The 13,648-nt window shown below is 43.7% G+C and overlaps 2 protein-coding genes across 2 annotated transcripts in view; one reads left to right on the forward strand and one right to left on the reverse strand.

Moving 5' to 3' along the window:
- Positions 1-3,007, reverse strand: part of LOC106606482 (cAMP-dependent protein kinase type I-beta regulatory subunit) — a 236,251-nt gene extending 233,244 nt beyond the window's left edge. Inside the window, exons 1-2 of the mRNA XM_045715631.2 lie at positions 2,685-3,007; positions 1,134-1,328 (exon numbers count right to left, since the gene is read on the reverse strand). Coding sequence (XP_045571587.1) covers positions 1,134-1,310 — 177 coding nt within the window. The 5' untranslated portion in view covers positions 1,311-1,328; positions 2,685-3,007. The remainder of the gene's footprint in view (positions 1-1,133; positions 1,329-2,684) is intronic.
- A 489-nt stretch (positions 3,008-3,496) lies between these two features.
- The window catches only part of LOC106606483 (dynein axonemal assembly factor 5), an 80,104-nt gene continuing 69,952 nt past the window's right edge, over positions 3,497-13,648 (forward strand). The window contains exons 1-5 of the mRNA XM_045715633.2: positions 3,497-4,062; positions 4,525-4,709; positions 5,696-5,820; positions 6,298-6,416; positions 11,074-11,306. Coding sequence (XP_045571589.1) covers positions 3,522-4,062; positions 4,525-4,709; positions 5,696-5,820; positions 6,298-6,416; positions 11,074-11,306 — 1,203 coding nt within the window. The 5' untranslated portion in view covers positions 3,497-3,521. The remainder of the gene's footprint in view (positions 4,063-4,524; positions 4,710-5,695; positions 5,821-6,297; positions 6,417-11,073; positions 11,307-13,648) is intronic.

The raw sequence follows: 13,648 nt of genomic DNA on the forward strand, positions 1-13,648 counted from the left end.
GAGATAATTGTTTACTAATTGGTTTATTTTCCTCTGTCTTTATTACTACAAAACATAGAAACGCATCATTTTCACATATGTTGATGTTGGAGTGGTGCTGGAGATGAAGAATATGAAGTAGAATTGTTGTTACATTTCCCTTTAACATAGCCTATAATTCAGCCATTGCTGAATCCTCAACATGGCGTGTGTGAAATAAATAACTAACTATCCTAACTTCTCAAAGAGTTTTGACAGGACCCTGTTCTTTCAAGGGCTGAGGGCTCCAGAGGTTGAATATACACACCAGCTGGGCTCATCTAAAACGCATCTCGCTACGGAGGTGCCAGCCTGAGCTAATACATTCAGAGAGAGAGATTCCCTCCTTTATTTCCTCTTCTATCCCCTCTTTTCTCTAACCTCTGAGAAATTCACACCATTCTGTAGTTCTATTCTGTAATCTGTCAGTCCAGGCACCAGACAGTAACAGGTCGTTCTCTGTTTGTCCCACAGACACTTGTGGATAGACAACGTCCATACAACACAGCCTGTGTGTCTGTGGATGGGGCACAGACTATCCCTGTCTCTGTCTCTGTGCCCCTAATGCTCCCAGGCCCTCAGCTAATGTACCCCACCATTGTGTGGAGAGTTGAAAGCTCAATTAGACAAATGTAGTATTATCATGAAACTGACAGCTAGGCTACCCCTAGGCTATTTATTTACAAATATACTGAGGATATGACAAGAAAACATGGGCATAACATAGTCTCCTTTCTCATGTATTCTGATGAAACAGACTATCGGCTAATGAAAATGGATCCACATCAGTGAAATGAAACAACAACAATAGCTTCTACTCAGCTCAATTCCAATGCCTTCTAGTTAATTTGTGTATTACATGTCAATACGTTGATAGCAAATCCTTGCTTTTCTGCAGAGTGCAATTCAACAGAAATGATTCACACATAAGCAAAACAAAACATTACTGACATACATTCACAACGACACTATAGACGAAAAAACTAAAGAGATAGTCACAAACAACATAAATATTATTGTTGGTAAAAATGTATTTTCAAAGAACAAAGATGCAGAAAAAATTTCAAGGGAGCTTTAGGTCGCAAATAAGGGGAGATTCAGGGAAATTCACAAACCTTCTCCAGCTTTTCAAAGTGCTCCCGCAGGAATTTCATAGGACGCTCAGGCTTGGCGATGCACAAGTTGACAATGCACTCTTTGAGGATCTGCTGGATGTTGTGCTTCTGCACGAACACTTCACAGCCCTTCAGACTCTCATCTTCTTCCAGATTAGGGGAGGAGGAGGTGGCCATGTTATTTATCTGGTTTATCTGCAGAGAGGGGGAGAGGAGGGGTGGTTGAGGAGAGAGGAGATGAAGGGAGAAGAGAAGGAGAGAAGAGGAGGGGAGAAGAGAGGGGAGGAGGCAAGAGGAGAGGTGGAAAGAGGAGAGGAGGAGGGTAGGGAAGAGCAGGGGAGGTTGAGGAGAGCGCAGACACAGGGAGAAGAGGAGAGAAGAGGAGAGGGGCGGGGAGGGGGAGACGAGAGGTGGAAAGAGAAGGAGGGGAGAAGGGAAAAGAGGAGAAGATGAGAAGAGTTGAGTAGAGGAGAGGAGGAGATAAGAGGAGGAGTGGAGGGGAGGGTAGAAGAGGAAATGATGAAGAGGAGAAGAGAAGGGGAGAGAGAGAGAGTGAGAGAGAGTGAGAGATATAAAGAGAGAAAAAAAGAGAGTGAGAGTGAGAGAAAGAAGAGTAGGGAAGAAGGGGAGAGGTTGTCAGAATGAGAAATATCAGCCCCTGGTTGTTTGTGTGTCAGTCTAGGTCAGTTTTCATTTTCTTTAAATGTGATAGGGGCTGGATCTCCAAACTACAATAATTAAAATACGGCTTGTTGAAGACCACTTAGCATACTAGATTATCAAAGCAATACCTTGACATGATCAAATCATACTTCAGTACCTGTTGCAGGTGTAATGCATAGTTACAATGTAGTTACAGTCACACTATCTACAGGAGCATATTGTTTAGTGTCACCTCAATCTATTTACAACTTTACATAGCCTAGCCCACATCAGCAACACTGTCAAATAAAGGATGCATTCTCAAATCATGTGGTTTTAAAACTATGTAATAGCTTCTGACAACAAGGTAGCCTGTCATGGAATAATATGTAAAGACAGTCAGATTAGGGACAGAGATAGCTAAACAAAGCCTCCGCAAATTCACTTCCGCTATTTAAATTACAAGGAACCATCACGGTTGATGTGTTACTGTAGCTAGCCTCTAAAACTAGCTTCTACATAGCTAGCTAGCAAGCTTAAAACTAAAACTAGGTAGGCTAACGTTAGCTAGCTATCATAAACCCATAACCTCCATATTTCCATGGAAGATGACTGTAAGGCAGCTAGCTTATCATTGGCCTCAATGTCTAACATTTAAAATTGGCAAGCTAGCTATTATATAATTTTCTGTGAAAATCAAATGTTTCCTAAGTAGCATTACTTGAGCACCTGTTTAAGTGTTTCCGGGCACGAGACTATCTTTCATGTCTCTCACATAAGATGACAACCAAATCACAACCATGGCAAAACAAAAAGCAATATTCAAGCCTAGTTTCATTTGCTGATAAATACGTCAACACGTTGAAGTTTTGCCAGATAAGATATTCGTTGTGTCATTCTGGTTCTTACCGTTATTTTCCGGGGATGCTCAGGTTCTTGGCTACGGATGTTGTTTTAAAGGTAGGCTACTCTAGCTAGAGAAGATGCTCTGCCGCTGCAACTGCCGCTGCTCGGTTGCTTCTTTCGCTGGGGCTCGCTCTGCGTCTGTCTCAATGACGTCAATCTGTCACTTTTTATTCAGCCGCAAAGCAACTCACGAGGCCAGCAACAAGCTTACAATCCTTTTACTCATTTCAAATGTTTAAATAATTATGTACCGTGGCGTTCCTTATGTGGATGTCCACATCATCGTGTCATGTTCAATACACCAGTTTCATAAGAAGAGGGCAGGTGTTTGTTTTTCTCAGCAGTATCAGACAGAGAAAATGTTCTCTGACAGACGACACTGACAGACCTGACCTGCTCCTGACCTGCTCATGCTTTCTGCCCATTAGCTATGAGGCTTAGTTATGAGGCTGTGATACGAAGTCCATCAATGGGCTCTGCCAAATTGTGTTACTGACAGACTTAATAAAATGTCATAATCCTAACCTAAAGAAGAATGTGATATTAAAGCACTGTTTTCCAACTCTGTTATACTACAGTTATTATATTGTTATGGTATAAGTGATACTATTTATATTATAAGATATATCTATTTCATCATGCTATTCAACATACACATCAATGACTTTCTGTAACAAAAATACATTATGTCAAATATTTATTCCATAGATGTAGATTCATTTCCACTGCATTGCATGTAACTGCAATAGTTGTCAATAAAGTTTTCAAGGTTTGAATTAGAGTTATCGTAAAGCAAGTATGTTTGTCTCAACGCTGATCGTTGCCATATCAACAGTGAAAATGGCAACAACTATGGCGCCCGGAGAAGAACGTGCTGCTTCTGAAGTTTTGAGAGCGCTTGCTCGACATCTAAACTGTCTCAACGAAGACAGCAAAACCACAAGAAGACGAGCGCTTGAAGCAATCAAAAGAGAAACTATTGATAAAGGGCTTTCGAGCGGCGTGTTGCAGGAGGTTTTCACGTGTCTGCTGAAGTCGCTCCTGAAATGCCTGTCAGATCCTATGGAAAGATGCAGAGAGACTGCCATACACATGCTTGGAGATTTTATTCGGTGTGTTCCTCAACCGGAGGATTCGTTGCCTTATCTTATGCCCGCTTTGACGCAGCGGCTCGGCGGGAAAGAGATCCTGGAGCCCGCGGAGGAACTTAGGCTGTCCATGGTGGAGGTTCTGACTCTCACAGTGGAGGTGTGTGGCAGGCACCTAGCTCCCTACCTCGACGATATGATGAAGATATTGCAGAGAACTATTGTCGACCCTTTCCCAGACGTCAAAAGGGAGAGTTGCAAATGCACTGTTCATTTTGCAAAAAGTGTACCAGGTAAGATGCTCGAGAACAGGTAAGATGCTTGAGAATATACTGTGTGTATTCTTGTTAGCCCACACATTAGGCTAACTAGTTAGCTAAAGTTTATCTTATAGGGTTGCCATGGTTGCACATTGCATGGACACCTGACCAAGCTGTGTCAGAGTGGTTGTTTTTTGTGGCTCTAAGTTATTTTGTACACACTCCAACGCTCTACCAGGTTGTCATTTAATATAAATATAAATTATTTATTAAGTTAATAGAAATAAAGACAATGGGACAAAAACAAAATCATTTGTTTCTCTGTGATTTGCATGCCCTACAGAGCTAGCTATGTATGGTCTCTCTGAATACATGTATAACCATTGAATGTATTGATAAGATTCAGGAAATCGTACCCTAATTTATACTGTGGCATGAAGTGACAGTCACCTTCCATTCATCTTGTTTGAAATGCTTCTCTCTCTCTATCCCCAGAACATTTCCACATGCAGGCAGAGAGCCTGGTCAAGCCCCTGATGCAGACCGTCTCCCATCAGCATTCCCGTGTGCGTGTGTCCACCATCGAGGCCACTGGAGCGGTCATCCAGTACGGCACGGGGAAGAACGTGGACGATGTGCTCTCTCACCTGGCACAGAGGCTGTTTGACGACTCACCACAGGTTGGCTCTGTTAAATCAGATAAAGATCAACTACTCCTAGTGACAGTGTTAATGATTAGATTATTAGACTAATTCTGTCAAATCTGGCAGATAATTCTCAAATACTCCTAGTGACATTTAGTGTTAATGATTAGACTAATTCTGTTATTACTGAGTTAATCTAGATTATTATTTTCCTTGTTAGATAAATGTGGTATAAATGTTTCTTACCAAAATAAACAAACTGATCAATCTAATCAATCCAACATCAATAAAGGCTGCTTTTCTTTTACACCAACAGTTACTACAGTGGTTCCCAAACTGTGGGGCATGTGAGGTGTTGGCGGGGGTCCCCCCCCCAATTAAAAAAAGTAATAAATAAATATAAAGATAGATTTAGATTTTTTTTCAATGTATTCAGCCCGGCTTTAAACTCACTCTTGAAAGTTGTAATAGTAGAATGCACAAGGTACATTTTTAATATTGGGTAGTGCATCATCAGTTCTTCTTGTCATGTTAGTCATTGCATAACTTAGAGCTATTTATAACTTGTCAGAAATATCCAGATCAACTAGCCCATATCAGCTAACGTTTTTTATTTCGCTTTTTTAGCCCATAGATATTGTTGTAATTTTCACTCAAATATCACATGAATACACATTAGACATGGCAGAATGTATAGAATTGCAAGAACATTTGCTTTAAAACTGCAACATTTTCTTTGCACCCCATGACAAAATGTGTATAATTGTAGGAAATAAGCTTTAAACCTGCAACATTTTCTACACCAACATGGGGGGTGTTAACAGTTTGTGTCATGAACAGTACTTGTGTCCATAGAAATAGACTTGGTGCGCGCGCAGGGGGGCTCGGGATGTTCCCCAATGCTGGAAGGGAGGCACAGAGTGAAAAACTTTGAGAACCCCTTAGTTACTACAATACCATACAAGGTGTTTTCCTCACTTAAGAAACTATGTTTTGTTTCATCCCACTTCTCTCTCCTCCAGGTGAGAAAAGCTGTGACTGTGGTTGTTGGTGACTGGCTGCTCCACCTGCGAGACAGATACTCCTACTTCCACAAGCTCATCCCCCTCCTACTGAGTAGCCTCAGCGATGACATCCCAGAGATTAGGTACCTATTGTACAGGGCTGGGCTCAATTCGAATTGAAGGCAGTCAATTCAGGAAGTGATTTTAATACAAAATTAAATTTGTTTTAAACTTTTGAAATAAATAGCTTCTACTCCTTGAAAATAGATGCAGTTTTTTCCAATTTTGAATTGTAATTTGAGTTTACTTCCTGAATTGACTGCCTTTAATTCAAAAGACTGACCCAGTCCTTAACCACCCTGCCTTTGATACCACCCATTCACTCACTCAGACCTAGGAAATATGCAGCCACAAATACGCATATACTGTATCCGGGTTGCTTGTGCAGATTACTGTAGATACCTACTTATACAGTAGGTTTGGTGTGACAGAGGGAATAGTAGCAGCCAACAAGGCTGGGCTTTTGTGTTGTTTGTACATTGCGTGGGTTTGAATCCTGGGTCCACCGTGGCAGGGATGGACATGCATTATCATTATATTTGTCTCTCTCTCCCTTCCAGTCAACGAGCTGCTGACCTGTGGAGGCAGACAGGCGCTCTGTGGGAGCAGGAGAATGAGGATGACCTGAAGGACAAGATGGACTTCCTCCTGACCCCACCTGACCTCTACCCTGCTGGAGGTGAGTGAACTCCATCACTACTACTGCAGAGATGAAACAATGTACCATTTTGTTATTACATTTTTTTTACCCCTTTTTCTCCCCACTTTTGTGGTATCCAATTGGTAGTTACAGTCTTGTCTCATCGCTGCAACTCCTGTACGGCCTCGGGAGAGGTGAAGGTCGAGAGCCGTGTGTCTTCCAAAACAACCCAACCAAGCTGCACTGCTTCTTGACAGAATGCCCACTTAACCCGGAAGCCAGCCGCACCAATGTGTCGGAGGAAACACAGTGAATCTGGCGACCGTGTCAGCGTGCATTGGGCCCGGTCCGCCACAGGAGTCGCTAGTGCCCGATGGGACAAGGACATCCCTGCCGGTCAAACCCTCCCCTAACCCGGACAACGCTGGGCCAATTGTGAGCCACCCCATGGGCCTCCCGGTCGCGGCCGGCTATGACAGAGCCTGGACTCTAACCCAGGATCTCTAGTGGCACAGCTAGTACTGCGATGCAGTGCCTTAGACCACTGCACCACTTGGAGGCCCGAAACAACAATGTACCATGGCGCCGCTCAATTGACATAGAAAGTGAATACAGGATCTTTGGTTGGTGCAAAAAATATATATTTACAGGGTTAAGTTTCTCACACAAAGAAGGCTAGACAAGAAAAACAAATCACTAAAGAAATATATTGGATTTTGTCTCCTGCAGAGAGATACAAGGCCTTCAGTAGATGTAGCCCATTGAGGAAAGGTTAGTTAGTTACTGTCCCATGCAGTGTGTTGTCTTGATTACAATAATGAAGAAGAAAGTTCATCAGTGCATTGATACAGCCTGAAGAACACCAGCCAGTGTAAACCGTGTGATTTGTTGTTGTGGCCTCTGTACAGCCACCTCCTCCTCCACCGATCTAGTTATGTACTTCCTCTGAAAGTAGGTCAGACGCAGCGTGGGGTTCAGCTGCCTTTATTAATAAGAAGAACTGTCTTCTGAGGGCATGATATCGATGATTGACGTCAGAGTAGTCTGGGCATGGAGAGAGGGCTGTAGGGGCTGGGGAGAGATGCTGTGCTGTGCTGTCAATGATCCATCAAGCCTATCTATCCATCCTAAATATGCTTTGTTTCTTCAGTTGTACTTCTGCTTGCTGTAATATAGCAGGATTCTCACATTCCTGTCTGTGTGTCCTAGTTGCTGTAGCCTGAAATATAAACTGATACCATGGTGAAATGGAGCATGTCAGTTTGAATTCCAAGCTTTAGTAAGTCATCATCTGCACCTCTGTGCGTGGGATAATTTGCTCTTCTCTTGCATTGATTTAATTGTAATATTTTTTTATACATGTCTCGTTAAATATTCAGTTATTCACATCATGGGGTCTTAATTATATTTTAATCAAAGGAAACGAGGGAACAGGATTTTTTTGTCTTCGTTTTGTTGGGACTAGGTTTAAATGATTTTTTTACTCTATATAACATTAGTTTTCTGTAATAAGAAGTACTGTCTTCTTGTCTGTCTTTGAGCATACAACTTTTATACAAATCCTTGAATTATTGCTTTAGATTTGTCCGGAAAAAAAATAAAAATACGTATGAGCTATGACCATAAACCAACTGTTCTTCCCCTTTTCCCCAAGAGTGCTTAGTCATGGTGGAGTTCCAAGCCTCCATATATTAGTCATCTCTATTGGCCTGCGGGTTACGTATTCTACAGGTTATGTGTTATGTCATTAGATCTGCTCCGTCAATCATACAAGGCTCTCCTATGACACAGTGCTTGACTAATAGCCGATTATTGTCGGCACTCTGCCCCCTAACACCCTCATTACTAAGACTTACGTGTGGATGTGGTGTGCAGGCTGGGTGGAGACTAGAGGGGTTTTCTGCAGGGCTGGTGCCCACCTCTCTCTCTCTCTCTCTCTCTCTCTCTCTCTCTCTCTCTCTCTCTCACACACACGTGCGTCCTGCAGGGCTGTTGCCCACCTCCCCCTACTCCCTCACACACGTGCGTCCTGCAGGGCTGTTGCCCACCTCCCCCTACTCCCCTTTTACATACACATGCACGCGCACACACTCACTCTATTTCTGGCACACACACACTCACGACTACCCCACTCACGCACCACCCCACCCCTGTGTGCGAAGCTGTAAGGGCAGGCCATTGGAGGGACAACACCCAGCCTGTGTTGCCTCCCCGAGTGCTTATTACTACCTATTAATAATGTCTGTCAGCAATGTAGTGAAGAATGAGGAAGCCCTTCATCTGTTCATATCCCTGCTGGGTTCAGGAAGGAGAGGTGATGTCCTGTCTGTCTGTCCTGTCTGACTTTCCATCCCACTCAGCAGGTGAAGACAGACAGCAGGCCTTTATCTAGAGCAGCAACCCTGCCGTTTCCCTCCTGACCTGATTTCAGTTTATTTTACATAGGCTACACTGGGAAGGCAGTTTGTTTCTATGACGGTCACACGCACTCACCACATTAGCCTGGTCCCAGATCAGTTTATGTCAAGATGGGACAATGAGTATGTTTACATACACACTAATAATTTGATATTAATCTGGTTATGGCAGTAGGCTGAGTATGGCATAAGTCATGTCAATTGTAAACACCTTACTCTACTTATCTTAATCGGTGCAAGGTCAACATGGAAGTAAGCATACGCTGATGAAAACACCTGGTTTTCTGAGCAATCTTTAGAATTCTGAGGACATGTAAAGGTCTTCATCAGAGTTTTACAGCGGCGTATTAGATCTGAACGTGCTAGTACGAGCAGTGCAAGCTTCTATCTGTTGCGCTAGTGAAGTGAGTTTGGAAAAACTGAAAATATGCATCTCAGAAAGTAGTTTTCCCACAAACGTTATATGTCGGAATTCAGAATCAAATAGGCATCACAAAAATAACATGGTCGCTGTGGTAGAACGTTTATTTTGATTGGCCATTTTCTGCATTTATCAGAGTGCCATCAGGTAGCCTGATTTCAGATGTGTCCATGTAAACAGGATTATTAGGGACATCGTTCTTCTTGCAAAGCATGTAAACATTTAAATGGAGCTATTATATTGATCTGACTTCACAATAATCCTATTTTTGTGTGCATGTAACCGTACTCAATGACCCTAAGAGTTGGCAAGACGACACAAACAGATATGGGACCAGGCAACAACCTGTGGTTGAAGTGTGTGCACTGCATCTTAATCAGGTCACTCGCCTCTTAAAAGATGGTTGAATTTCAATGGGCTGGCCTGTATGCATGAAGGATAAATGATTCCACTGTCCCAATCTCACCTTGTTAATGTTTTACTCCCCCTATATGTCTGTCCGTTGAATTAATCCATAAGGGTATGTTGAGTTAATTTAATGATAAAAATTCAATTAAGGGAGATGAATACAATGATGAAGGGTTTATTAAAAGGGAAGTTCCACTATGCAGGTGCAGTGGCTTTAACCCAGTGTCTGACCGGCAGGCTGCAGTAATAATGACAGCGTAGCTGCCTCAGATATACTGTAGAAAGGTGCTGCTGCGATGGCGAGGGTAGATAACCCAGGCCCGGGGCTAAGGATGAGTTTGAACGTGATCACCCTGGTTGCTGGCCATAGGTAGGCTAAGTGTTGGGTACCCATATGCGTCCTGGGTTATGTTCATTAGGGCATGCAACATTAAACATTTTGCAACTGATAAGACAAGTCCATATAGTTCCTTTCTGTTTTAGTCAGTTTTCATCCGTTTGGTGCCAAATGAACATGACCGTCTGGTTGTGTAGTGCAGATCTGGGTCAGTCTACAGCTCCACATGGTGATAATGCTGATGGATACTGGATGAGTCTCTCTCCCTGCCAGTCATAAATCCAACACGGCCCCCTCCTGTCTGAACAGGTCAGTGTCAGACAACTGGGACCCAACCAGAAACGGCTTGTCTTGTCCTGTGTGATTCTGTAGGATTGATCACCCTCTTCCCCTTTCATTAGCAGCCTGCGAAAGACAAAGAGAAAGAGGGAGACCTGTTCACGAGGGAGGGAGGAGACCTGCTCATTGGATACTGAAGGAAAGTGAGAGGGAGGGAAGGCGGGAGAGAGAGAGGGAGGGAAGGTGGGAGAGAGGGATGAAGCATGTGGAGGCTATTCATTTAAAAATGTGTTCCACTTGCTCTGACAAGTCCCACGGAGAGGAAATATCAATCGTAAAACCAAAAAGTACATGTCTGGAAAATGGGACTTAGACTGTAGAGTAAGATGCAGTCCTCTCTCTCCATCAGCAGTATCACTGTGACAGCAGAAAACACCAAACAAATGATGTTCCCTTCTTGCCTACTGAAGTGTTTTGTTGAAAAGAAATCTTGTAAAATTCTCCATCAGCATAACTGGGCCAGAGAACAACTGTTCCATAGCCCTATCTCTATTACACAGTTAGAAATAGGAGAACACAGTTACAAAACAGTTAACTTATTAGCACTTGTAGATTTATAGGCTGCGTTTACACAGGCAGCCCAATTCTGATCTTTTGCCAAATGATTGGTCTTTTGACCAATCATTCAGATCAGATCTTTTGCCCATAATTGGTGCAAACACAGCCTTAGATGTAAATCTTAATTGGTCCATTTGTGTGCTTTTTAGTAGGCTGATGCATGTAGGCATTTTCATGCACTTTCTAACCCACCTCCCCCACCCCTCTCCCCCCCAGTGGCGCGTCCGGGCCTGGGCTGCAGGGAGCTGGTGGTGAGGAACCTGTCCAACCTGCTGCCGGCGCTGGCCCGCGACGTGGTTGACTGGGTGGCGGGCACGCGGGTCAAGACGGCCCAGCTCCTGTATGCTCTGCTGCTGCATGCTGAGGACCACTGCACCCAGCACCTGCAGCTGCTGCTCTCCACGCTGTACCGCGCCTGCACCGACCCCGAGAGCGACGTGGTCACCAACGTGAGTGGTCGAGACATAGAGACACATGATATCACTACGTGTTCTATGTAATCCAATGGGACGTCCCTACACCATTGGAAATGAAATGTAAAATGGTTAAGGTAGGGGTTAGGATTTAGGGTAGGGACGTCCCAAGGATTCTGGATAGCACTGACCTTTATCTCATCCTAGGGGGGGTGGTCAGGTCAGGAAGTGGTAGTCCTAATGGTTGGATGATATAGGTGGAATGGTAGTGGTAGGTCTAATGGTTGGATGATAGTGGAAGGTCTAATGGTTGGATGATAGTGGTAGGTCTAATGGTTGGATGATAGTGGTAGTCCTAATGGTTGGATGATAGTGGTGTGATGGTAGTGGTAGGTCTAATGGTTGGATGGTAGTGGTAGGTCTAATGGTTGGATGATAGTGGTGGGATGGTAGTGGTAGGTCTAATGGTTGGATGATAGTGGTAGGTCGAATGGTTGGATGATAGTGGTAGGTCTAATGGTTGCATGATAGTGGTAGGTCTAATGGTTGGATGATAGTGGTAGGCCTAATGGTTGGCTGATAGTGGTAGGCCTAATGGTTGGATGATAGTGTTAGGCCTAATGGTTGGATGATAGTGGTAGGCCTAATGGTTGGATGATAGTGTTAGGCCTAACGGTTGGATGATAGTGTTAGGCCTAATGGTTGGATGATAGTGTTAGGCCTAATGGTTGGATGATAGTGGTAGGCCTAATGGTTGGATTATAGTGGTAGGCCTAATGGTTGGATGATAGTAGTAGGTCTAATGGTTGGATGATAGTGGTGTGATGGTAGTGGTAGGCCTAATGGTTGGATGATAGTAGTAGGTCTAATGGTTGGATGATAGTGGTGTGATGGTAGTGGTAGGTCTAATGGTTGGATGATAGTGGTGGGATGGTAGTGGTAGACCTAATGGTTGGATGATAGTGGTAGGTCTAATTGTTGGATGATAGTGGTGGGATGGTAGTGGTAGGTCTAATGGTTGGATGATAGTGGTAGGTCTAATGGTTGGATGATAGTGGTAGGTCTAATGGTTGCATGATAGTGGTAGGCCTAATGGTTGGATGATAGTGGTAGGCCTAATGGTTGGATGATAGTGTTAGGCCTAAGGGTTGGATGATAGTGTTAGGCCTAATGGTTGGATGATAGTGTTAGGCCTAATGGTTGGATGATAGTGGTAGGCCTAATGGTTGGATTATAGTGGTAGGCCTAATGGTTGGATGATAGTAGTAGGTCTAATGGTTGGATGATAGTGGTGTGATGGTAGTGGTAGGCCTAATGGTTGGATGATAGTAGTAGGTCTAATGGTTGGATGATAGTGGTGTGATGGTAGTGGTAGGTCTAATGGTTGGATGATAGTGGTGGGATGGTAGTGGTAGACCTAATGGTTGGATGATAGTGGTAGGTCTAATGGTTGGATGATAGTGGTGGGATGGTAGTGGTAGGTCTAATGGTTGGATGATAGTGGTAGGTCTAATGGTTGGATGATAGTGGTAGGTCTAATGGTTGCATGATAGTGGTAGGCCTAATGGTTGGCTGATAGTGGTAGGCCTAATGGTTGGATGATAGTGGTAGGCCTAATGGTTGGATGATAGTGGTAGGCCTAATGGTTGGATGATAGTGTTAGGCCTAATGGTTGGATGATAGTGTTAGGCCTAATGGTTGGATGATAGTGTTAGGCCTAATGGTTGGATGATAGTGTTAGGCCTAATGGTTGGATGATAGTGTTAGGCCTAATGGTTGGATGATCGTGGTAGGTCTAATGGTTGGATTATAGTGGTTGGATGATAGTGGTAGGCCTAATAGTTGGATGATAGTGGTTGGATGGAAGTGGTAGGCCTAATGGTTGGATGATAGTGGTAGGCCTAATGGTTGGATGATAGTGGTAGACCTAATAGTTGGATGATAGTGGTTGGATGATAGTGGTAGCCCTAATGGTTGGATGATAGTGGTTGGATGATAGTGGTAGGCCTTATGGTTGGATGGTAGTGGAAGGCCTAATGGTTGGATGATAGTGGTAGGCCTAATGGTTGGATGATAGTGTTAGGCCTAATGGTTGGATGATAGTGTTAGGCCTAATGGTTGGATGATAGTGTTAGGCCTAATGGTTGGATGATAGTGTTAGGCCTAATGGTTGGATGATAGTGTTAGGCCTAATGGTTGGATGATAGTGGTAGGCCTAATGGTTGGATGATAGTGGTAGGCCTAATGGTTGGATGATAGTGGTAGGCCTAATGGTTGGATGATAGTGTTAGGCCTAATGGTTGGATGATAGTGTTAGGCCTAATGGTTGGATGATAGTGTTAGGCCTAATGGTTGGATGATAGTGTTAGGCCTAATGG

Source organism: Salmo salar, chromosome 03 (genome assembly GCF_965601325.2).
Source record: "Salmo salar chromosome 03, fSalSal1, whole genome shotgun sequence".
NCBI classification, from domain to species: Eukaryota; Metazoa; Chordata; class Actinopteri; order Salmoniformes; family Salmonidae; genus Salmo; species Salmo salar.